This window comes from Cnephaeus nilssonii (assembly GCF_951640355.1).
Source record: "Cnephaeus nilssonii genome assembly, chromosome: 14".
NCBI lineage: Eukaryota > Metazoa > Chordata > Mammalia > Chiroptera > Vespertilionidae > Cnephaeus > Cnephaeus nilssonii.
Window position 1 is genome coordinate 5,943,350 of NC_137085.1, and position 24,741 is coordinate 5,968,090.

The following is a 24,741-nucleotide window of genomic DNA, read 5'->3' on the forward strand; positions in this document are numbered from 1 at the left end:
TGTGCTGTATTCTGTCCATAAATTCCTGACGCCATCGGTCTTGTAGAAACCAGGCACCGGCAGTCTCCCAGGCCAGTGAAAGCCTTCGCCTTCCGCCCTCAGTTGCCCAAGGGGCTAATTATCTGGTGGGTAGATCCCAGCTCTCCCCCTCCTGCTGCCTAGGAACCTACACTCCCCCTTCGAGCTGCCAGGCCAAGCGTACACGTCTCCCTGGGGGGTCCAGGAAGGAGGGGCAGAAAAGGGAGCAGAGAACAAAGGAGGGAGGAGACAGGGCTGGCTTTCCCTCTGCGGCAAGCCAAGCACTGTAGCTGGTTTCTAGATGTCTCATGTTCACCCAGCCTTTTGGTTTGTGAATTTTAAAAATAGGAAGCTGACTCACTGTATATATTTAAAATATATTTATTTTAACGTACAATTCAGTACGAACACCTGCTCTGCAATGAGTCAACAAAGGAATTCTGAGCAAGTCTCTTCATTCTCGGACCCCAGTCCATCTGCCTGTCAAGTGAGGAGTTGGACAAATTAGCTCTAATCCCACCCCCAACATCCAGCAGGTGGGATTCTACGCAGGCTTCCCTGATCTACAAGAAGAGATGGGCGGGACAGGCGCCTTACAAACGTGAAACACCTACTATGCACAAAGCATGGGCAGAGGACCAAGGTATAACAAGACGAGCCAAACACCAAGCAGCGTGCATGCACAAAGAACCTCCCTAACACAGGCTCCTGGAGTCCAGGCAGCCCCTGTGGGACGGGGTTGGACGGGGGTGGTGGTGGATGGCACAGTGAGACAGGATGGGGACTTTGAAGGAAGGAGAGTGAGAACATTCCAGAAAGGGGTGGGTTTGAACAGAAGAGTAGAAGCAGAAATATGCTTGGCAGGGTCTCTGGCTGGCATGGAGGACTGAGGGACGGGGTAAGTGGGAGAAGGGGGGGGCAGGCTGGGCTCACATTCCAGAGGCCCACCCACACCTCAGTATGGAACTCGCTACTCATCGGCCCTTTTGATGCTGTGATCTGTTTGGTTCCTCTGGGTGCGGTACCACTGAGGGTCTCTACCTCCTGCTGCCTAGAAATCATGTGGTCTCGGGACCTGCACCTGGCAGTCTGTTGGGCCTGCTCTTCATTAGCCCCAGGACAAGACGTGCTTCGAGGCCTGCGAGAGCTCCCGGGAGCCAGGCCTTTGGGTGTCACCGCCACCTGCTAGCCGTGGAGCTGGAAGCATCAGGCCTGGCGTCTGTCTCCACCCCCCGACCCATCACTCACCTCCATGATGTCTTTAATAATCGGGGTCCATCGTGACAGCTGGTAGGTCTGCTCACTGATGCGCTCCTTCCGTTCTGGCTTGCTCCTGCGACGCAACGTAGACTGAATGCAAACATACAAGATTAGACTGTCAGGGGCCACGTGGACCGCAGGGGACCTTGCTGGCCTCTGGAGATTCTCTCCCAAGGACCCCTTTCAGAACAGCAGCATGGGCAAGCACTAACGAGTGGGAGTGTTTTCCCTGGAAAAGCCAAAAATATGCCCTTCTAGGAGCTGGAGCAAAGTTGGTTCTTTTTTTTCTTTTTGTTTTTTAATATTTTACTTTATTATTATTTTTTTATTTTTGTTGTTAGTCCTCACCTGAGGATATTTTTCCATTGATTTTTTAAAAAATATATTTTATTGATTTTTTACAGAGAGGAAGGGAGAGAGATAGAGTTAGAAACATCAATGAGAGAGAAACATTGATCAGCTGCTTCCTGCACACTCCTCACTGGGGATATGCCCGCAACCAACGTACGTGCCCTTGGCCGGAATCGAACCTGGGACCCTTCAGTCCGCAGGCTGACGCTCTATCCACTGAGCCAAGCCAGTTTCGGCTTTTCCATTGATTTTTAGGGATAGTGGAGGAGAGAGGGAAAGACAAAGAGAAACATCGATGTGAGAGAAACTCATCGATTGGTTGCCTCCTGTACCAGGGCCTGTGCTGGGGAGGAGCCTGCAACCAAGGTATGTGCCCTTGACCAGAATTGAACCTGGGACCTTTTGGTCCACAGGCCAACACTCTATCTGCTTAGCCAAACTGGCTAGGGCTTATTTTTTAATATTTAAATTGAATTTTAGAGAGAGGAAGGAAGAGGGAGAGAGGAGAAACACTGACGTGAGAGCAAAACATTCATCAGTTGCCTCCTGCCTGCCCCATACCAGGGATCAAGCCTGCATATGCACCCAATGGAAACTGAACTGGCAACCTTTTGGTGCACGGGACAATGCCCAACCAGCTGAGCCACACCAGCCAGGGCCAAACTTGGCTCTTTAAAGTCACGGCAGATGCAGGTCAAATTAAAAACAAATCCAGGTAGTTAAAAAGAGGAGCTTGCTGTCGACTGACACCAGGAGAAAACACTACTTTGGGTATGACTTACTCTCTGGTTCTGTTTCAACAGCACAGGCTGTACTGAAGGCATCCTCTCCATTCTCACTCTGGTCCCTTGTGAACATGGGTCTAAAAATGCCAGTTCTCTGGTCTGGTGCTCCGGAACAGCATCTGCAGCTCTAGCTTGGTCAGCACTGCGGCAGAGCTGACGGCCACAGGAGGAACACCCACCGGGTCCCTGCCTGGAGGCTCCTAGCGGGGTGCTGTGAAGAGTGCTCAGGACTCTTCCTCATCCTGGGCCCCCCACCCCCAGCTTCTCCTAGAGCCCGCTGTGGGCGGGGCCTCCCGGACAAGCTGCCCTGACTTGGTCCTAGGTCAGTGGCAGTGTTGATTCTCACGGAAGAAGCTGTGTCTGGGTGTCCAAAGGCAGAGCCAGGCCGACCTGCAGGCGTGGCTCCTGCTGTGGGCTGGCCTACGGTACGGCTCAGCTTTGGCGGCTGTGCTCCACGCCCGCATGTGCACGTCGGGGCTCCTGGCGCTAACCCTCTGTTACTCACATCTCGCTATCTTTATTCCTCTGATTTTACCTGCTTTCTCTTTCTCAGTGTTGAGCGTGTGCCTCATAAGCTGCCGAAGTGTGTTAGGGGAGAAGAGAAAGACCCACCAGCTTCCCCCCTGCCCCCCGCCCCACATCTGCGCAAGGCTGGCCCTTACGTCGGTGACGATGGGCACGCCCAGGTGCGCCATGTTGGTGATGATCTCGCTGTCCTCCGGGGGGATCTGGGCGTGCTGGATCAGTTTGTTCAGGTTTTCCTCAGTGATGCCTGAGAGAACAAAACCCGTCACCACGCCTGCCCTGCACAGTGCACACTCAGAGGCCCGCCCACCGCCTGGCGGGAGGGGGCAGCGCCCCTTCTCCTCAGCACTGGTGGAAATTAACCTGCTCATTGCATCAACTTCACCGTAAGGCGAGGACCAGGACTCCTGTTCCACGCTAGCCACTCCATCCCGGGCTGCGACCATCGGCAATTCCCCCTCAGGGTCTATGTTTCCCTCGTCTCCTGCTTCTCAGCCACCCCGGCCACCCTGGGCCCACATCCAAGTCAACGTGGGCAAGAGTCTTTGTGCCCATCTTTTTGCACAATGGACACATATGGGCAACTATAATGGGGTAAAAATCAGTTATTTAAAGGCACAGGCTACAAGTGTGGTGCAAGTTCAAGGTGTCTGGCAGACACGCTCCCTGCTTTAAGGGCTCCCCGGCCTGGCCCTCGGTCCTCGGCTGTGAGTCTCATATCACAGATTAACCCTAGAACTACTGGGGGGCACAGCCTCTAGTGGAAATTGATTTGCCTATGTTACATTTCCCCAAACGTAAAGAGCCCCTGGGATCTTCTTATCAAATGCCCTTTCCACTCCTTTAAACCACCCTTCCGCCTGCTTGGTCCCCCAGCTGCCCTCCTCATACTCCCCACTCCTACCATTCTTGAGAAAGATGTAGAGGAGGATGATGCGGATTTTGTCGTAAGTGCTGACATTTGCGTCCAGCAGAATGGGGACGATGGCTCTCATGGGGTCTTTGATCTTCTCCCCTTCAGCATCCGTGCCCATGGCCAGGTCCTGCGGAAAACACACTTTGTTGGCCCCACTCTGGTGACAGTCTGGATAGGCGGCAACTATTAGGAAACTGCTGGTCCATAAATGTCTGGGATTGTGGCTGGGTTGGCGAAGGTCTTGAGCAGGTACTTCTACGCTCATGACGCCGGCTAGCACCCGTGTAACTAGCACCGTTTTCTAGACCATCAGTGGGGAAAAGCTCCAGGTTTCACTTTGATGATTTGCCATCTTGTTTCAAGGTGGCTGTTCCTTTCGGAGGTGCCAGTGAACGTGGCCAGCCTCAGGGGAAGCTTCGAGCCAGGGCAGCAGGCTCAGCCGTCAGGAACTGTTGGTCCTGTTCTCAGCGACCAGCAGCTGCAATGTCCTCTGTGGCTCTCACAGAAGGCGCCTGACCGTTTCCTTTTTTCCCCTCAAGATCCCAGGAGTTCCTAACAATTATGACCTCAAGGTCATGGCCTCTTCTCAGTCTGGGTCGGAGGAAGGCAGGGCACCTCTCCTAGACCCCTTCACCTCAGTCCCACCACCAGCCTCACGGATGTTTGTTCAGCAGGACCTGATTCTAACCCTTTCCAAAAGGCAAATTAAATGTAACTCATTCACCAAACACCACTGAGCACTCTGAAACAACCTAACTTCCGAGGACTAATCCCGCTGCGCTGTTCCTGACGCAGAGGTAACCACTCTCTGGCGTGAGGAGGAGCTGTGTCTGCAGCATCGCCTGGGAACTGACGGGTTTAGCGGGGCTGCTTCCATTCGAAGAGGCAGTGAATCGGGGCAGGTCTTTCTAACCCAAGCTGAGCCCATCACGTCAAACCGGAAGATGTACATCCAGCACCACACTGAGAACCTGAGCTGTTTTTACTGTGAAGAGGGGCCTGCTGCTGAGTGCCCTCTCTCCCCTGAGAAGCTGCCCCTTGCTGCGCCATGCTATCACACTGAAGAACTGACCCCACACCACCCCACACCACACCCCCAGAAGTCACGGCAGCACTGTATTTCCCTTTGCGGATGAAGAAAATACAGAGAGAAATGGGCACAGCAAACAAATCTGTGACAGACACACAACTCAAATCCCAAACTCTGACCGCACAGCCCTAACTGTGATCAGTGAGGCGGGGGCGAACTCGCCACCTGCTCCTGCACTACCCGAGGCCGCCAAAGCTGCCGTGGCTGCAGCAGGAGGAAAATGCATTCGGATATAAAACTCAGCCAGCCCCGCCCTGTAGGGCTCAGAACCTGCGGAAAGCCAGACATGCAAAATCCAAACGGCATGGCATTCCAGACCACCCAGTCCCTACCCTTGAGAGTATACGGCACTGGCTCGAGAGGTAAGACCACAGGATCTCGTAGGCTTTCCCATCTCTACTTCCTATGATTCTGCAGGATGTTCAAGGTCAGAGGTTAAACTTCTGCTGGGTAAGTGGTCACGGCAGGAAGAGAAGGAAAGGGTCCTACCTGCTCCACCCGGCACAGCTTATCCACGGTGCCTTGATAATGCTTCATGCAGTCCTCGGCAAGATGCAGGTGGGTGGAGTACTAGGAAAAAGCAGTTTGCGATGAAGATTACTCACTGATATGTGTGACACCTACCTATGATGCATAAACACCGGGCCAGACACCAAGGAATCACCAGCCTCATGCAGGCCGGCACACAACCATCACAATGTGCCCACAAATTCTTCGACATTATTCCTCCAGGAGGAGGAGCTTAGCTTCCCCCACCCTCCTCCTTGAGTGTGGGCTGGGTTTAGTGACTCGCTTCTAAGGAACAGTGCGGAGGAAGTGATGTGTGACATCCCGGATCAGGACGGGGAGGGCATGTGACTTCTTTCCAGCTCTCTCTCCCGGGTCACTCACGCCGGGGAAGCGAGCTGCCATGTTGTGATGACACTCAAGCAGCCCAGTGGCGAGGTTGATGAGAAGAGGAATAGGAAGAATGAAGAGAAACAGATGGAGAGGAGAAAAGTCTTAGAAAAGAAGCTGTCTACCCCAGCCTCCCATTTTTGTCTAATAAGAACGGGAGATGACTGAAGATCCGTGGATGTCAATGAACCGGTTAGTGTGCTAGGACTTTGAGACGATTTTCTGAAGCTGATTACACTCACGATCGCACTCAATCACTTTGGATCGCCATACCTTGCTGAGCTCTTTCTGGTACTGGGGCATTTTCTTCAGCATCTGGGACAGGTCCCGCATGGTGGTCTGTAAGGAAAGAAAACGCCTGTGGCCTTGACCTAGGAGGCTGAGCAAGTGTGGTGGGCGCCGGACAGGACAGCAGCCAGCACCGAAGCCCCAAGTGTGTTCTGTAACTCTCAAAATGAATCCATTACACACAAGATCATGTGTGTTCAGAGTGCCAAGCCTCTGCTCAAGTAATTATTGACCCAAATAGCATGACTGTCTTATAGGTGGAGAAATGAACTCTGGAGCCCAGCAATTATGTTTTATTTGTTGGACTAGAAAGTTACTGAGAGCATAACTCTTGCCAGGAAAGAACACGTTTTTGTCCATCCACTGCCTCTCTGCATCCCCAGCTTAAGCGCTCTAGGCATCAAGTTCATGTTGAAAGGCTGCAGCTGAGTAGACAGGGGGACAGCAGGGAGAAGGTGAAAAGGCTGGAATCTGCATCCTGACAGGTGAAAGGGGTCTGCTTACTCTCTGTGTGACCCACCTAATCCCATTCATTTATCCAACAAAAATTTATTGAATTACTACCACATTCCAGACACTTTTAGGTGCTGGACATAGAAGGACCAAAAATTAAAAAAAAAGAATTTCAAGTATTTCTGCCTTGAAGGAGCTCACATTTGGCAAAGGAACTATCCAGTTGAGTGGCTTGGCGCTCTCTGTGGGTGTCAGTGTGGGTGCACAGAGCAGAGGCACTTCACCAGTCTAGGGAGGAGTAGGGAAGTTGCCTGCTCCTCCCTGCAAAAACCAGCACCCGACCTGGCCGGTGTGGCTCAGTGGATTGAGTATTATCACATTCACCAAGAGATCACCGGTTCAATTCCCAGTCATGGCACATACCCGGGTTGCAGGCTCGATCCCCAGTAGGGGGGCATGCAGGAGGCAGTGGATCAATGTTTCTCTCTCATTGATGTTTCTCTCTCTCCCTCCCTTACTCTTTCTCTAAAAATCAATAAAAAAATATTTAAAAAAAAACCAAAAAACACAACACCTGAGCAAAGGACTGGCAAGGCCCAGAGAAGGAGCTCAGGTGTGGCTGCAGCAAGGTGGTGGGGACAAGAAGGAGGGAGACAGAGATGTCCGAGACCAGAGAGCCTCTGGAGCCTGATGACCCTGGTTCCATACGATGTACCAGCAGGTGGGGCTTGATTCTCCTGAACGGGAAGTCACTAAAAGGTGTTAAGCCAGGGAGTGACACCATCAAAGCTTATCTCCCTCTGCTGATGGGTAAGCCACCTCTGTAAACAGCAGGATACGGAGAGGCCCAGGAAAGTTAGGTCATGAATTCTAATTCCTCCACAAGCTAAAAAAGGCTTCACAGTTCTTCTGGCTTAAAATGAATCATGATCCAAAACAGCAAATATGGATCCTCGGAGTAACAAAAAGAAGCTCTCCATAAACATCAGAAGACGGGGTTCTGGATCTCAATCTCGAATGCAAAAGAAAGACAAAACGATCACGGGTGAAGGGAGGACCATGGCCCCCAGCTCCCCAGCCTGATGCCGGGAAACGTCCTCCCTGCTCCTAGGGAGAAAGCAGGGTCACCTGAAGGGCACTGCAGCAGCAGCGTGGGCCTACCTTCTCCCCAGTGTTCATTCTCTTGCTGGAAGAAAAATCTTTCAGAGAACGGGTCACTTCCCTGGAAGACAGAAGAAGGCAGCTAAGTCTCAAAGCAGCACCATGAGCCTCTGTATGAATGATATTGGAATAATGCAAGGTTCTTCCTTTAGGAAAATGTGGTGACTTCTCCTGTCATAAGGGACGCATTTAAAGTGACTTTCTGAGAGAGACAGACAGACAGACAGACAATGTTTTTCTAGCTAATATTCTAAACCAGGGTTCTCCAGAGTGGGGTGCGTGAGGTGACTCCAGAAGAGAGAAGAAAATATTAGGACATCTACTTATGCTTATTTTACTTCATCCTTTTCAAATTTGTTTTTGTATATGCTGTACATTAGTACAGCAAAGCAATACTGGAAACGCGAATCTACATTTTTCTAAAGTTGAGTGATCCCTTAAATGTGGAGACCACTTCTAAACAGCAGAGCTATCCGAGACTATTATTTTCTCATGATTCCTGTGAATTTCCTGAGGGTATCACCAACGCCTGTGGCAGAAGGTGTCTTTTTCCAAAAACAGAACTGTTTAAAGGTCTTATAAGAATGTTTACATATCGGAAACATTTTGAAATATTTTCAGAGCAAAGTACTTCTGTGTGTGGAGAGTTCTTGCTCAGAAATTTTAGGTATGACAACAGAAGAGGAAGATCACACACCAGCTACATAAAAGAGAATTGCATAGTGGGGTCTGGACCTTTAAATGGAACAAACTCATTTTACATGCTTAGTGTTTATAAAGCACTAGAGGCCCAGTGCATGGATTTGTGCACTAGTGGGGTCCCTCAGCCTGGCCTGCAGGGATTGGGCTGAAACCGGCTCTCCAACATCCCCCGAGGGGTCCTGGATTGTGAGAGGGCACAGGCCAGGCCGAGGGACCCCACTGGTGCACGATTGGGGCTGAGGAGGGGCCACAAGAAGGCTCCAGGGTGTGTCCAGCCTGTCTTGCCTGGCCAGACCCCAGCAGCAAGCTAACCTACCGGTTGGAGCGTCTGCCCCCTGGTGATCAGTGCATGGCATAGCGACTGGTCGAATGGTCAGACACTTCGCATATTAGGCTTTTATTATATAGGATTTTGCTGAGGTACAAATGCTTTCCAAAAATCCTAAAGTCCCCCTAACACAGAATGAATTTTCTAACTTCCTGAAGCTGATGGAGCCCTAGCTCAGGGATCAGAAGGGATTTATCATCAGAGGTTAGCATGTTGGCCACTTTGCTGAGGCAGCGAGTTCATCAATGATGAGCTCCACCCCAGCTGCCCAGAGCACACGCTGGAAACCGCACTGGGGAGAGAGAAACGCGTCGCCCCGGAGGAGGGCGGGAGGGCTCTTACTGGGACACCTCTGCGATGTGCTTGTGGCGCAGCGTTATCCAGAGGTCGTCGTCCTCGTCCAGAAGCACTTCCTTCACCCGCGCCTCTCCGATGCCGCTCGTCTCATACCTAGAGAGGGGAGGGCCCACACAATCCATCCAAGTCCCCTCTGGTTTGCAACAGCCAAGAGCTCACTGTCCTCAGCTGACAGATGTCCCCAGGAATGACTTTACAAGCTCCATGACCATCTGCTGTCTGCAGAATGGGCACTAATGGCTGCAATTCCTCGGGCAGAGAGCTCCAATCAAGGTCAACTGACACAGAGCTCTGTTTTAGATGCCTCAGGGACAGCTGACTTGAGCGCCACCTGAGCCATGTGGCTCAGGGTGTGAAGTCAGGTTATCGGTGAGTTACAAGGGAAAGACAAAGACCACCCTTTGTCCCTCCCTCAGAAAGGCCTGGGCACCATCCTCCAATGCGGGGTGCCTGACCCCTGCAGCAGTGGCCTGCACAGGCCCTCGGCCGAGGACTCCTGTGGAAGCATGAACATGTAAGGAAGGCAAGAACCACACGTGGCAAAGGGAGAAGAGCAGAGATCTGCTCATGGTTTCAGAACCTTCATTCGGAACCACTACCTTTATGGTCAAGGTAAATGACATGAGGACAGTGCAGCCTGTTTCCATAAATATAAAAATTAGTTTTTAGAAACTGAATTTCTAATGATTGCTACCAAGAAAAATGTTTATAATGAAGAAAATGGCTCCTCTGCAAATGCGTTCAGTGAGAAACTCCTGTGGATGTATTTGTCATCGGATTTGGTGATCATCTGCAAGTAAGATTCGACATGCACACATGCCCAAATCTGACACGAGAGCAGACTACAGAGCGGGGAACTAAGTCCTTGTTCTCCCCCAAAAGGGCCCGAGTTCCTGGCTAGAAGTGCCGTGAGGATGTTGGGAACGCACAGACAAGCTTGCAGGCTAACTGACAAGACTATGGAAGCACCCACTTTTCCTAGGATCGATGACACCCTTTCCCTAAGTCAGAGGTGTTTCTAGTTCATTTGCAAAGCTGCAGTCCCTCCGGGGTGAGTATACTTACTTGTACACGTCATTCTCGATAGGCAGCAGATCGTAACTCATAGCCTGAAAGGTCAGCTCATGAAGGACAGGGGAACTGGGGTCGAAACCGCGGTCCAGGATCAGGAGCTGGGAGCGAGCCTTGTCTGGGCCCTAGAAGGAAGGACACGGGGGACTTTCACAAGCCACTCCGTACAGTGCTGGCTTCTGCAACACGCGTGGCCCTCCTGTAAAAGGGGGCAGCAGGAAGTGAACTCGGAGAGAAAACCTACTAAAATAGCGCGGAACACAGTCCCTTTACTGCTTGACAAGAATACCAGCCCACACGTGTGAGAGAACCCAGTTTGTCTGTTTCACAGTGAGTGTCCTTTGAGGCAGATCTGAAACGGTGGCGGGTCCACGGTGAGCTCACAAAGAAGAACACCACTGGGTTCAGCTACGAACGGGGCGGCCCACCATGCATGTGCCCGGGGCCGAGGGGTTCCAGGCCCTGGGACTTATGGTTGTAAATCCGAGATGATGAGGAACTCTGTGTCTTGACTGCAGTGGGCTTAAAGGAATCTATACATGTGATACAATTAAAGAGAACTCTCTCTCACACACACACATGCACACACGTACAAACTAGTGAAATCTGCACAAGGTCCGTTTTCTGGGGTTGACATTGTTCTACTGAGGGGGTTCCAGTGCTAAATCTGGGGTCGTCCCAGAGAACAGAAACGAGTCGTCACCCTGGCTACACTGATCAGAGTCTCAATCAGCTTGCCCAAGGGGCTGAGCATGTCACCAGAGGCCACGAGCAGGGACAGCGGCACTCACGCCTGCTCTGTGACAACCGCGCTGTGCCCAGGACTGCCACCGCAGCGGCACTCAATCACCCGGTGAGAGAACCCCGTGGTCCACGTCCACTTACCTCGCCCATGGTGGGGTCATCGGCTTTGTAGGCGTCGAGCTTGTCCTGGATTAGCTGGGCCAGCAGCGCATTGTCCTTGTACTCCCTGCCGAGGAGGAGAGACACAGTGATGGGGCCTCGGGAGAGAGGCAGGGCAGTGCGGGCAGGTCAAGGGGCATGCGAGTTTCACCTGCATTGCTCGTTTACAATGAGAATATAGTCACATATGCGTGTATAATTAAGAAGGACAAACAGAATCAAATCTTTATCTCTGTTCTGGGAACAGAAACGAGTGAAAAGCAGCTTCCGATGAACAGCCCCACATCAGCAGAGGGTCCTGACCATCCGTCCTTTCCCCGTGATCGGCCATCTGAGCCTGACCCACCTGAGTCTCACTTCCCTCGACTCAAATCCCCTTGGGTCTTGTTTGCTGGCAAGTGAGAACCTCTGAACCTTACCCTGGGCTCAGCCTGACAGCGTTTCCGGGGCCCCACCCGGCTGTACACAGAGTGTGGTGCCGCCTGCCACCTGGCCAGGCTTGGGCTGAAGGGCCTCTGCTCCCAGCCCAGCCCTCCCACGAATGAACGCCAATCCGCCACTCCTCTGTCAGGAGAGATGGCCTCGGCCCCCATTTCCAGCTTTTGTCAGGACACACCAACAACAGAGGGGGCCGGACGCTGGGGCAGACCGAGGGAGGCGTTGTTGTACGGTTACACGTCCAGCAGACAAAGGTAACAGGCTGGCTGGGACACTGACCCCTGCACTCCAGGTTCAGGCCTCAGCTCCTCTGGCTCCACTTTCTCCTCACCTGACTCCTGCGTTCACTCCCCCGTCCACCCCCCAAAGGTTTCCCGGGGACAGCCACTGACGGACATAATCCCAAAGCTGGCATTCGAGGCCTCCAGAAATGGCCCCATCTCGCCCCTGCCCTACGCACACACTGTGCTAGACTGCCCCTCCTCCTCAAACTTGCCCTTGGTTTCCCCAGCTCCACGCTTTTGCTCATACCAATGGCAAAGCCAACCGTCCACAGAAAAGGTCCTCTGGTCCTCATCCGTCTTTTGAAATCCAAACCTGTCCTTCAAGACCTAGTTCAAACGTCCCCTCTAGTCTGAGCTGTTCTTGGTCCCCTCAGCTCGAAGGGCTGAAGGGCCCTTGGCTGGTCTGCCCTTAGGCATATCTCGCAGGGCTTACAGGCAGGTGTGCACAGCTTATGGCCCATCTGCTGGGATGTTCCCTGCACGCCCAGATCAGGGCTGTGTCCTCAGGTGGAGTCTCCCCAGCACTTAGCACACAGCAGGTAAGTGATGCATGGATGACTTTATAAAACCTGACTGTGTCCTTTAGAGAATTCCTTCTTTGTATTTTACCTTACTCTGAAACAGCTTCTGCAAAGATGATGTTTGTTTTTAAAGGTTAGAAAGAGATGAAAAACTATAGGGAACCTGGGTGGCCATTACATAGGGGTTCATATTTTAGTTACTCATAACTGAATATACATGTATATTTCATGCTCTTTTCTGTATGTATTACTATAGTTCATAATAAAATTTAAAAAATAACAAAACTATTGGAAGAAAATTATAAATGCAAGACACTCAAATCTTGACCCTGAGACAATTGGCAAAGGAATGTTAAGGCCAGAGGAATCGGGACAGTTACTCCTGAGCACACTGCCTTACCCACGATACCGCACGGCTGGGTACTCCTTCAGGGTGGCACACAGAGTTGCGATCTGCTCTGCCAGGCGCTCTAGTATAGGATTCTTCATCTGAGCCTTGTGGGGACTGTAGAAGCTCTGGAAAGAGTCAGCCGAGTCCAGGGAATACACCTGAGGAGGAGGCAAAAATATACACATCTACAGTGTTTGCATCCAGGATGCTGAACGCCAGAATTTTCTCCAAACCTGATCGCGAGTCTACAGAGCATGTTTTCATTTATCCTTCAAATCTGGGCTGGGTGTCTGCTGGGCCAGGCGCTGTGCTAAACACATGGGAACTATTCCTGACCAAAACATGATCATCCTCGTGGAGTGCGTGAAGGGAAGGCAGGCAGTAAACAATAAACATAATGAAAAGTAAGTTGTATGGCATGTGAGAAATTGGTGTGTATGAGAAAATAATAAAGCAGGGAAAGAATGCCCGGATGGGCTGGACAGAGAGGACAAGGCCTCCTAAGGTTTGAACAGGGCTTGAAGGAGGTGCGGAGTTTCTCACCAGCAGGGGGACGTCCCCATGGAGGGATGGCTGGGCCAAAACCTGAGGCAAGCGTGTCTGATGAATGAGGAGACGGTGAGGAGAGCAGGAGAGGAGGCTAGTGTTAGACTTCACAGGCCATTAGAGGGTTAAGTAAATAAGGGATAAGCTAGAAATTGTGCTGTGACTGTGTGCAAATGGCGCTTTTTGATTGAACAATTTTGTATCCTCAGAGGTATGTTCTAACCACTTTTCTTTTTCTTTGCAGAGTTCCGGACGTTAAAAGTTTTCTCTTAAACTACCTAGCCTACCAGCTAAGTATTTTCTCAGAATCTCATTGACATGAACCTCCCTGATCATCTAGAAAACCGGAGGGTTGTTTTTGAAGTGTATTGCTTTTTAAAATCTATGAAATACGGTGTGCTGGAACATGCTAACGGTGGATTTTGTTCAATCCAGGTGGTGACAGCGCTCACAGGAAAAAAATGTGCTGCCCTCAGGGAATGGGCTTTGGGCCAAGTGAGCTGGGAAGGAGACCGTGTTTAAATGTTCATGCTGTACTTTTTCCATCCCTCCTTAGCTGAGAACAGGTCACTATTTGGTGTTTAGAAGCCGATCTATAAAGATTCCATATGCCAGCAGTCGCCAACCGGTGGTCCACGGACCACGGGTGGTCCGTGAAGTCCGAAAGGTTGGCGACCGCTGCCATATGCCACAATCATTTTTTATCTCTACAAAATGCATAAATGTCCTGTTACCTCATTTCTTTGTTTGCCAGAAGACCTTTTAACAAATCTTAAAAGACTAAGACATACATTCTGCACCCTCTCACAATCAGCTTCTCCTTTGCTGGTTTAACAACTTTGTGTTTTCCAAGCGGCGGCTTGCTGCCGCCCTCCTGGCACTGGCAGTGTTAAGGGCTAGTGACGAAGGCTGCCATCTGTTCGCTCAGCACATGACAGGCTGAGGTTATCTCTACATAGAAACAGTCCCTTCACAGCAGATGGGCGTTGTCGGATCCCTTCCCATCTCTCCTTCCATGCTCTTTTTGGATTGGCTACCTTTTGGTTATCGGGACGCAGCGAGTTGGGGTGAATGCTGGGAGCACGGAGAAGTGCACACAAAGGCATTAAAGGGTTAGAAATAAATGCAGGGTCAGATGAAGGCCGGGCAGACCCCTAAGGAATACCGCCTCTTTCCATTACATAAACATCCGCTCACAACCCCTCATTCAGTCTTCCGGAATATGACACCTTCCCTCCCCACTCTGTGTACTGCACCCCTACCCCACCCTCTCAGAGCTCCTGACAGAATAACAAGGATGCAGAGTTCCATGAGCTCCCTACCAGCCTCACCTGGGACTCGTAGGGGAGAAACGCAATGTTGATTTCCGTCAGAGTCTTGATGACTTTGGCTGCTCGAGATTTTACCAGCTCGTTAAACAAGGCATCTGGACAAGCTGCAGGAATGACAAAAGCCACTAGGTTTTCCTGTCCATTTGCTGGTTAATTTCAATAGTCACATGTGTCTGGTGGATTCTTCATTTATTAGCATTTTAACAAAAAAAATAAAAAGTTAATTCCTTCCTAAAATACCCACTACCTCTAGGCTATAAAAGGAATATAAAAACACCCATAAGGCCCTCAACATAGAACAGAGAAACAATGGCAATAAAGACTGAGATACTGACAGCTAATAAAAACTGTTTTCTGATATCGAGGAGAGGGAGGGAAAAACCCAGAAGAGATTAAGGGGTAGGGAAAAGACCTGCAATATACACAACACCATGCATCTGACATGCTCGTGAAAAATAAAATAATGAAAAATCAATCACTGGGCAATGTGATGCTGGTGTTTCCCTGGACCCTCGAAGGAACTCAGCCGCTCAGGACCCACTTGGTGGGGAACCACGGTTCACGCGGCTCTCCTGGGCCAAACACGGGTGCAGGGTCCCAGAAATGCATTCTTGTTTCATTGTTACTCCTGCTGCCTACCTGATCTCTTTGCCACCCCCATTCAAATAGTATAAAAGTATTCTTTGCCAGAACCTTTCCCCACTTTCTCGGGGTAAGTTTAGCCGGTTTTCCTTCAGAGAAGAACACTAGGGAATCTGCTATTGTTGTGCGCTCTTTAGCGATCCCGCCTTACTCATCTCTCTGCTGGTAAAGATTGACCAAGATGTTAGTACACTGGCTCCTTGCACACAAATCCACAAAGTAACAGAACGGACTCCAGGACAACGCTTCCAGTCTAGCTGAGATAAGACCAGATGGAATCTTTGTGGTTGAAAAACGGATGGACATACACTATAGTTTAGTGATATCTGGAAGTCCATACGGTAGAACACCAAGGCTGGCACCGGGAAATTGTGCTCAGCAGTAAACCCTCTAGTCCTAAGAAGAAGTGCTATTTTTTATCAGAAAGGACTGCACTAGCTAGAGGGTTTGCATATGTATGTGCTTATTTTTGTCTCTTATGCAATTTTTCTTCTAAAAGAAAAGAAAAGATCAGGACAATCATGGCAACAACCCATTTCCTCCCTGTTGCCCTGGCTTGGTTCTGGTTCAGCCGCGCCACGCAGAAAGGCCACCCTGGAGGACGGGGCAGCATCTGACAGCCGTACTCACAGTCTGTGAAGAAGACATGGGCAGCTCGGTACTTAGCAGTCGGTGGGTCCTTAAAGTCATTCATGAGGGAGCGGATAGACTGTGAAGAGGGAAGAAAAAGGGAACTGAATCCAACTCTATAAGCAAATGGAACCTACATCTGGTCAAAATTAAATCCAAGAGCGCGCTCAAGCTACTTGCACAAAATAGCAGGGGATTTTTAATGTATAATTCTAACTCATGTTTGGGAATTTGCAACTAGGGTTATTTGGGAGTTTAGATGAACAAAAGCCTTCTTAGATCATTCCAGAAGGACAGTGTCAGTTCTTTGACGCCACCATAAGAACTGACCCACAAAAGAGGAAACTGGTCAAAACTTTCCAGGAGATTCACACCGATGAAGTTCTACAATGTAGTTGCATCTTCAGAAACTCACACGTAAGCCAGCTTTTACAAGTGAAAAGAAAGTGTGAAAACTGCGGGCAACTTAAGGACTGAGAGACAGGCCTACGACAACTATTAGCCAAAGCCAGGAGGTGGACCTTGTCTGGATGCTGATCTGAACCAACCCTCCAAAACGATAAGACAGGTAATTCCGAACACTAACGGGATGTTGATGCATTCAACCTGGAAGTATAAAATACCTGAGTTCGGAAGGCTGATCCCTAACTAGATAAAGTGGACTCCTACCCAGAGAGAGAGTGCAAGGGGGAAGCTGAATGGCCTGGCACTGGCTTTCTGGACAGCGGTGTATTTCAGAAAGCGTCAGGCTCTCTCCACTCCTCTCTGCCTCCCCCCGCCCCCCCGCCACACCCCTCCCGATTGTGAGCTGCATGGTTAAGCAGAGCCATGTGTTAAATGCGTGCTTAACCTAGAAACGGCAGACACTGCTGCGCAGACGCCATGCCAGCACGTGTGACCTTAGCCAAAGCTCTTCTCGGGGGAGGACTTACCTTCTCGGACGGAGTGATGAGGTACACAGCCTCCAGGCTGGGCAGCGGCTCCCTGCACTTGTTGATATCTTCCACAACTAGACAACAAAACAGCAGCCCACGTGAATAAGAAAACGCAACTGGTCATCACAAGACTGGAAGTGACAGGCCAGGCTACCTCAGACAAGCACAGATAAACATCTGGGCGGGGGTCACTGCCCCTTCCTGAGAGTCACCTCTTTCTTCTGTCCCACAGCGCTCAAGATTTTAGAAAACCTGAAACCTATCACACTAAATAGTCCCCACTCCCCATTTCAGTTTCCGTAAATGCCTTGATCTGCTCTGATTGAAAATGGAAAATTTGCCCCTTCCTCCAGGTTTTGTTGCTGTTGTTGTTCATTTGTCCCCCAAAATCCCAGTTCCTTTAGAATTCCCATGCTGGGCCCTAACTGGTTTGGCTCAGTGGATAGAGCGTCGGCCTGTGGACTGAAAGGTCCCAGGTTCGATTCCGGTCAAGGGCATGTACATTGGTTGCGGGCACATCCCCAGTAGGGGGTGTGCAGGAGGCAGCTGATCGATGTTTCTCTCTCATTGATGTTTCTAACTCTCTATCCCTCTCCCTTCCTCTCTGTAAAAAATCAATAAAATATATTTTTTTTAAAAAAGAATTCCCATGATGCTGGGTTTATTTAGGAACCGTTGGCCAGTTTTATCATTTTCCTCTGTATATCAAATGAGGCCATTCCAAACATAGCCTCTCAATAGTTCCCAGGCAAAACGTTACATGTTGTTAAAGCAAAGCAGGCTTTTGGTCACTTGTTCTTTCCTGGCTGTGTCACCACCGAGAGAGAAGAGCTCTGGGAGGGCCGCCCTCTGAGTCACCGGCAGAGTTCAGGAGTTCCCTCTGCTGGACCACCGTGGGTACAGAGAGGGCAGCACTGTGGGGCCCTTTCCGATGCAGGTGGTTGAGGGAAATAAAGGCATCACTTCAGAAGTATCCCTTGAAACATTTATAAAGACTTCTCACCCCAAGTAATGTTCAAACTAATACCGAACCCCTCAACCCATCTACTTCACCAGGGATTGTACATTCTTGAGTTTTATAAGCCAATAATACTTTCCCCGAAAATGTTTTGGGATTCATCATAGGGTTGCTAACTTCTAAATTTTGCCAAATAAGGGCACTTTTAAAAAGCTACTTTTGGGGTAGGGAAGAGTCTGGGTGCAGTAGGAGAGAGCTGAATCCTCATCTACACCACAGGAAGTCAATAGATAATGTCTAGCATCGATGGATCAGGAGATAATATTACACTGAGTGGCCAGATTATTATGATCTCTGAATGCATAATAATCTGGCCACTCAGTGTGTGTGTGTGTGTGTGTGTGTGTGTGTGTGTGTATATATATATATATATATATATATATATATATATATATAATATAACATAACATAATATATATACATATATACATACATATATACATATATATGTGTGTGTATGTGTGTATGTATATATATATAACATAACATAACATAATATATATACATATATACATACATATATACATATATATGTGTGTGTATGTGTGTGTGTGTATATATATATATATATATATATATATATATATATATACACACACACACACACACACACACACACATATGAGGCCTGGTGCATGAATTCGTGCATGGGTGGGGTCCGGCCAGCCTGGCCAGGGGGAGGGGACATGGGTGGTTGGCCGGCCTGCCTGCTGGTCGAACTCCTGGACGAGGGGACGATTTGCATATTAGCCTCTTATTATATAGGATATACACTGAGTGGCCAGATTATTATGCGTTCAGAGATCATCATAATCTGGCCATTCGGTGTATAAGTATTTATTTAGAAAAATAAAAAAGATAACCAGAAGCAAGAGCAAGGTGGCTGTTTCTGGGGTGACTGGCCTGGGGGGTGGGGGAGAAGAGAGTGGGGCAGGGCATTGCTGCTCCTTTGCTGGAAGCTTGTTGGCTTTCTCCATTGGCTTTCTCCTCCCCTAACCTTTGTACATTTTTTTGCTTTGATAGAGAAAAATATAGTTTAAAAAATTAATGAAAATAAGTTTGTAAGCTCAAAACATCTAATCATAGGACATTTCAACTCTCCTAGACACTGCCAAGTGTTTTTCAAAGGAGCTGTACCACGGACACTCCGTCATATAGGAATTCCCGTTTTTCTACATCCTCTCTGTCACTTGGCAGTATCAGGGTTTAAATATTCCAGTCTGGTGAGTGTACAGCCATATCTCACTCTGGCTTCAATTGTAGTTCCCTCGCCCTTAAAGTGGGCAAGCAATTTTTCATGTATTTATTGGCCATTTTGGATTTATTCTTTAAGTGCCTGGTCAGGTCTTCTGCCCATTTTTTTTTCTCCTTCCTATTGGATGGCCTGCCTTTTCCCTTGATTTAGCCTTCCTTTTGGCATCCTTTAACAGATGCCAAATGAGCACCCAGCAGTGGCTTAGGGATTCAGTGATGAACAAGAAGCCTTGGGTCTCTCTCAGGAACTTACAGTCTTACCACCCAGGTCGGTGGAAGACTCTAACGTCAAGTAGATAACATTGAATAGGGAGGGGGAAAGCTGGCACGAAGGGAAGGCCTGAGTGTCACTAACGGGCAGAGAGAATGGTGCGCTCACTTGTTATCCCCTCGGTCATGATGTCCGTCATCTTACAGCAGGAGGAGAGCATCCTCATGCTCAGCTGATCGACCACCAGCACCTGGAAGCAGAGAGACCAGCTTACAACCTGTATGGCACCTTCTCGCTCTTCTCATCAGCTCACCGCGTCAGACTTCAACATGAGCCCCACAAGTGCAGAACAGTGAGATTTCAGTATTTCCTAGGGGCCAGCAGAAGTTTGCTGAAATGCATGCTAGCTTTTCTCCCCACACGCTAACCTAACTTGGGAGTTAAGAGCTTGCTCTTACTGACTAGACTTAATTTTATAAGTTAAAAAAAATTAACCTTTTTATTTTTCACGATAAAGAGATCAATTACTCATAAAAATGCCAAGAAAGAGAGAGAGACAAAAATAATCTATAGCACCCACACTCAGAGAAGCTATACTGGAGCGTCTTTTCTCAGGGCATAGCCTTTTCTTAAAGGGACGGGGAGCACTCCCGCCACAAGGACAGTCTGGAAGGCGGGGACTGTTACACTGTCATCTGGACGCACCTTCACCAGCACTTACATCATCTGGGAGCCAACTGTGCTTCAGTCCAGACAGGAACAGACGTGCCATCGGGCCCAAGTTTCCCGCCTGCAATTCTTCAGCTAACCTGTCCTAGCTCCACTCAGCCACGGTGGACCGAGGGATGCAGTTAAAACAAGGCTAGTTCCCCGCTCCCTCTTTAATGATATAAACTGAGGGAACAGAGGCTAAAGCACCCTGCTGCAGCATAAGGGCCAGTGTGCATCCTGTGCAGCAGCTTCCCCGAGATCCTTTTAAACTCCTAGGTCCACAAAGACAGGCATAGAGTTCCCACCAGATGGCCTCTGCTCTGGTGGTGAGGGGGTGTGCTGCTAAAACAGCCCCACAAGTCCCAGGGGAGACTTCAAAACCCTCCTGTGCCGTCACCTCTGCTGCTCCCGGCCGATGCACTTGAAAACTTGCAGGCAAGAGTGGTTGGAATAAACTTCAATAGCACACGGGGAAGTTCAAGTGAAACTGATGCTCTCCTGGCCAGTGTAAGGCCCAGCACCAGACAACCAAGTGGCCCTTAAAACGCTGACTTCCTGAATGGAGGGCAGCACGCTGTCCACTCCTCGAATCACCCGCTCCAGGAACTGAGGTCGTAATCAGTTTGATTGACTTAAATACTTGTTTCATGTACATTATATGAGAAACAGCCAGCATTGTTCTCAAAGTTACATGAATAAACATGGAGTTACTGACAGCTGGGGGCTTTCCACACTGTTGTGTGGGCTCCATGGAGATGCTTTAAGGCTGCCAGAGGGGCCAGAGGGCCTTGCCTTTCTCTCCCACAGTGGGCAGACTCCGCCCTGTCCTGTTTATATATGGTTCCAGCTAAGATTTTGTTTGAATAAGAGTTCCACTGCGAACCTGCCTCAGCAGGTGATCTTTCAGATAAGCGTTATGACCAAGAGATTTCATAACCAGGATCATATCAAATGAGAGGCATAAGCAGATTACTTTTTCTAGTTTTATTCTCTGGACACAACACAGGTCTTCACACTCTGCCTCTACACCTTTCCCCCCACTGTAATTCTTTCCACATGAACTCACCTTTAGGGCCATTAATTATACTGTTCTGCTTACCTTCCACTCCCCCTTCTTCTTTACCTTCTTTATCACATCATGCATGATCTCTAAAAAGGGAGGGCGAAGAAAGGGAGGAGGAAAAGGAGAAAGGAAATTTTAATTTAATTTCAAGGACTTAAACTCCTGCCTACTAGACTCGGTCATTTTTCTCCCCAGAGGCTTTGTTCTCGTTGTTCAACCAGTCTGTTCACTGAGCCAGACTCAAGCCACCATAAAGAGTTTTCTTTCTGCCCTGGCCTGTGTTGCTCAGTGGTTAGCTTCGGCCTGTGAACCAAAGGGTCACAAGTTCGATTGCCAGTCAAGGGCACCTGGGTTTCAGGTTTGGTCCCGGCCACATGTGCGGGAGGCAACCAATCAATGTGTCCCTCTCACATCGATGTTTCATCTCTCGCTCTCCCACTCCCTCTGTTCCACTCTCTCTAAAAATCCGTGAGGATTAACAACAACAAAAAAGAGTTCTCTTCCTGTTTCTTTAATTTGGTGGTTCTCAAACTTTTTGGTCTCAGGACTACTTTACACTTTTAGAAACTGAGATTCCCAAAGGGTGTTTGGTTAGTCTCTATCATTCCCCTTTACACATGTGTGTACCCAGCCATGCAGGTTTCATAGGAAATGCCACTTTTTTCCTGACCCAGGCAGTAAGCAGGCCTGTTAGCAAGTGTGTTTCAAACATGTAGGTCATTCTCCAGAGTACAGAGGTTCCTAACTCTGCTTTTGACTACTGCAGTAATCTGATGTGCCGTAAACGTGTTCTGAAATGTTTAAGACCTGTATTCCTGATTGTAACAGCCCACTCACGGCAGTACTCTTGGAAAACACAGAAAATACCATGTATTACTTGTTTACTTAAAAAATAAAATAAAAAATAAAAATAACCTGTAATCCTGTCAACTTGAAATGCTTAATGAACATTTTAGTTATTTCCTACTAGCTTTTTCTATGCACTTTTACAGTTAAAATCATGGTATATATATAATTTTGATTATGCTTTTTTTTTTCAGTCACCAAACTCATTTCCCCAGGTTAATAAAAATGCTTCCTAAGATTTAAAATGCAACCATAATAGTCAATAGTTTCCCAATAGCCATTTAGATTATTTCCCATGTTTCAGTGGTATGAAAAATTAGAAACAAATATATACAATAATAGAGCAGTGGTAAGTCATTTAGGTTACATTTGTACAATGGAATACTATTTACTCATTAGAAATAATGATATAGGAACTATACAGATTCATTCATTCACTCATTCAGTAACATTTGTTGAGTAGCCACTGTTGGCCAGTCATTAAGCATCGGGCATGACCAAGAGCAGGATACCACATGGCACCCAGTGGGAAGTAGGGAGGAGACCTTGGTGGGCTTGAAGACCTGGTGGCAGAGGTGAGGGTTTCCTTGTTGGAGATGAGGTCCTGGCTAAGAGTGGGCAGAGTGGTCTCATATATGAAGGTTTGAAGAAAGGGGGTATCGAATATCTTCCCGAAGTCTGGGAGAGTGAATTTAGAGATGTGTTAGCATTTCTGGACATTATTAAGGGCTAATTTGAGGTTCATGACGATGAATTTAATGTGAAACCAGGCAGCTCAATTGTGTTTTGTGTGTGTGTTTTTTCAAACAATGTTCGTCTATCCAGGTACAGGCCAGGAAGAAGAGTTAGTTTCAACTAGTTTAGGGTTAGGGTTTCCCCAGGTGAGTACAACAGAGGGAGAAATTGCTCAAAATATATGGCTAATAGAGGGGGGAAAACAGCATGTTACAACTATTTTTTAAAAGTATACAAAACCAGGAAAAATTAGAGAAAAGTTATACCAAAATGTTATTTTTGTGCAGTAAGATTATGATTAATCTTTAATTGCTAATTTGTCTTCCTATGTTCTCCCCAGCTTTCTGCATTGAGTGTATATTATTTTTTGTAATAGGAAAAATGGTCTAAAAATAATGTAAGTGATACTGTTAGGAGAGTTTTCTGGGTATGGAATGAACAGGCAGAGTACAAATATTCTGGGCTCTTGATAAATTCTTCTCAATTATTTTCCAAAAAGCACAATTTACACCCACACCAGTACTTCACACCCTCACCAGTACTTCACACACTCACCAGTACTTTACAAATTAACATACTGATAAAATAATAACTTGAGGTGTGCTTATTTTAATCTTTGCTAATGTGTCAGCAGAAAATGGTATATTTCACTGTTTTTATTTGAATTTATTTTATTACTGAGGATTAATACTTTTTTTCTTTGCTACCACACAAAATTAATTTACATTCACTGGCTTTAAATTCAAGTCACTTTTTGATAAGGGAAGACAGAGGTAGAATCAAAAAAATCAAAACAAGTATCACAAGTAGCAAAGACGGACTGACAGCTGCCACTCCAACCCTTCCGACCTGTTCTGAACTTCTCGGGCACATATTTGTCGTGGTGTTGTCAACAGCCAATTCTAATCCTGCCCTACATTCTTCTAATCCAATACCAAAGAGGAAACAAGGATTAGAGCCCATTTGAGTATTAAGAGAGGCAAGTCGCTTGGGCTACTTCCTCACAAATAATCCGCTGCCAATCACAGTCTATCGCCCTTGTACGTTCTCTTGTGTGAAAAGAAAGAATAAAGCCTCTGACACTGGTCCAAGCCAGCTGGTCTCATTTCTGTGTGCCAAATCACGTGTACCTACAGCCAAAACATCACTCCACCACCCACCTTGTCAATGGAGATGGGACAACAGAGACCAGGGAGCTTCAACTTCTCCATAAGTACGAGCCCCCGGTCCTGGTGGACTCGGCTTCCCCCATTGCCAAAGGGGTAGGAAGTGGGTTCCTTCAACCACACCCTCTAGATCCTAGCTGACTCCCAAACCCAACAAGTCCTGAGAAAAACAGCAGGTGCTCAGATTATCTGGGACCTCTTCAGGTGCACCCGGTATACCAGCTGGAGTCCCAGAGCTCAGACTCTAGCGATAGCTGCAAATCCTTCCCACCTGGTGAAGCCCTGTCCTTACAGCCTTGGCAATGACCGCCCTCCGCAGTGACCCGTATCAGGACACCTGAGCCCAGGGCACTCCAAAACACCAGAAAAAGCAGGACTAGTATCAGATGAGCCGGAAATGTGAGCATCACCAAAGTCCTCAAAACCAAATACTCTCCGCTCTGTAGCCCCAGAGCGCCACGCTGCCCTGAGCAGGTGCACCAGGCGTCGGGGGCCCAGGCTGGGAGGAGAAGCACCTCCACTCGCCGGGCTCCGCTCACAGCTGCTCTCCTCTGGCCAATCCACAGCACAGACTCTGCAGTTACCCCAGGTCTTCCAAAAGGCACCCTCTTGAATAAACTGTGGTGGTGTGAGGGTAACCGCTAATTACTCAGGCAGAGGTCATCCCCACCCTCATGATTAAGAAAAACGCCAAGGGAAGCACTGAAGTTAGACAGACTAGGGAAAATCCAGTTCAGGCATTTGCTGGCTATGTGACCATAGGCAAGTTTAAAATGTTTTCAACTTCGTTTTCTCAGCTATAAAATTAAAATTATAATACTCTAGCCCTAACTGGTTTGGCTCAGTGGGTAGAGCATCGGCCTGTGGACTGAAGGGTCCCGGGTTCAATTCCAGTCAAGGGCACATGCCCTGGT

General features: G+C 48.5%; 1 protein-coding gene across 2 annotated transcripts in view; it reads right to left on the minus strand.

Moving 5' to 3' along the window:
* STXBP1 (syntaxin binding protein 1) overlaps positions 1–24,741 on the minus strand; it is a 48,361-nt gene that overhangs the window by 8,862 nt on the left and 14,758 nt on the right. For both annotated transcript variants that reach the window (XM_079790622.1, XM_079790623.1), the window contains exons 2-16: positions 21,117–21,166; positions 19,475–19,556; positions 16,821–16,897; positions 15,889–15,967; positions 14,617–14,720; positions 12,749–12,897; positions 11,088–11,172; positions 10,197–10,327; positions 9,117–9,224; positions 7,745–7,805; positions 6,116–6,181; positions 5,435–5,515; positions 3,844–3,982; positions 3,077–3,186; positions 1,267–1,368 (exon numbers count right to left, since the gene is read on the minus strand). In XM_079790622.1, the coding sequence (XP_079646748.1) occupies positions 1,267–1,368; positions 3,077–3,186; positions 3,844–3,982; positions 5,435–5,515; positions 6,116–6,181; positions 7,745–7,805; positions 9,117–9,224; positions 10,197–10,327; positions 11,088–11,172; positions 12,749–12,897; positions 14,617–14,720; positions 15,889–15,967; positions 16,821–16,897; positions 19,475–19,556; positions 21,117–21,166 (1,424 nt within the window). The remainder of the gene's footprint in view (positions 1–1,266; positions 1,369–3,076; positions 3,187–3,843; positions 3,983–5,434; positions 5,516–6,115; positions 6,182–7,744; positions 7,806–9,116; positions 9,225–10,196; positions 10,328–11,087; positions 11,173–12,748; positions 12,898–14,616; positions 14,721–15,888; positions 15,968–16,820; positions 16,898–19,474; positions 19,557–21,116; positions 21,167–24,741) is intronic.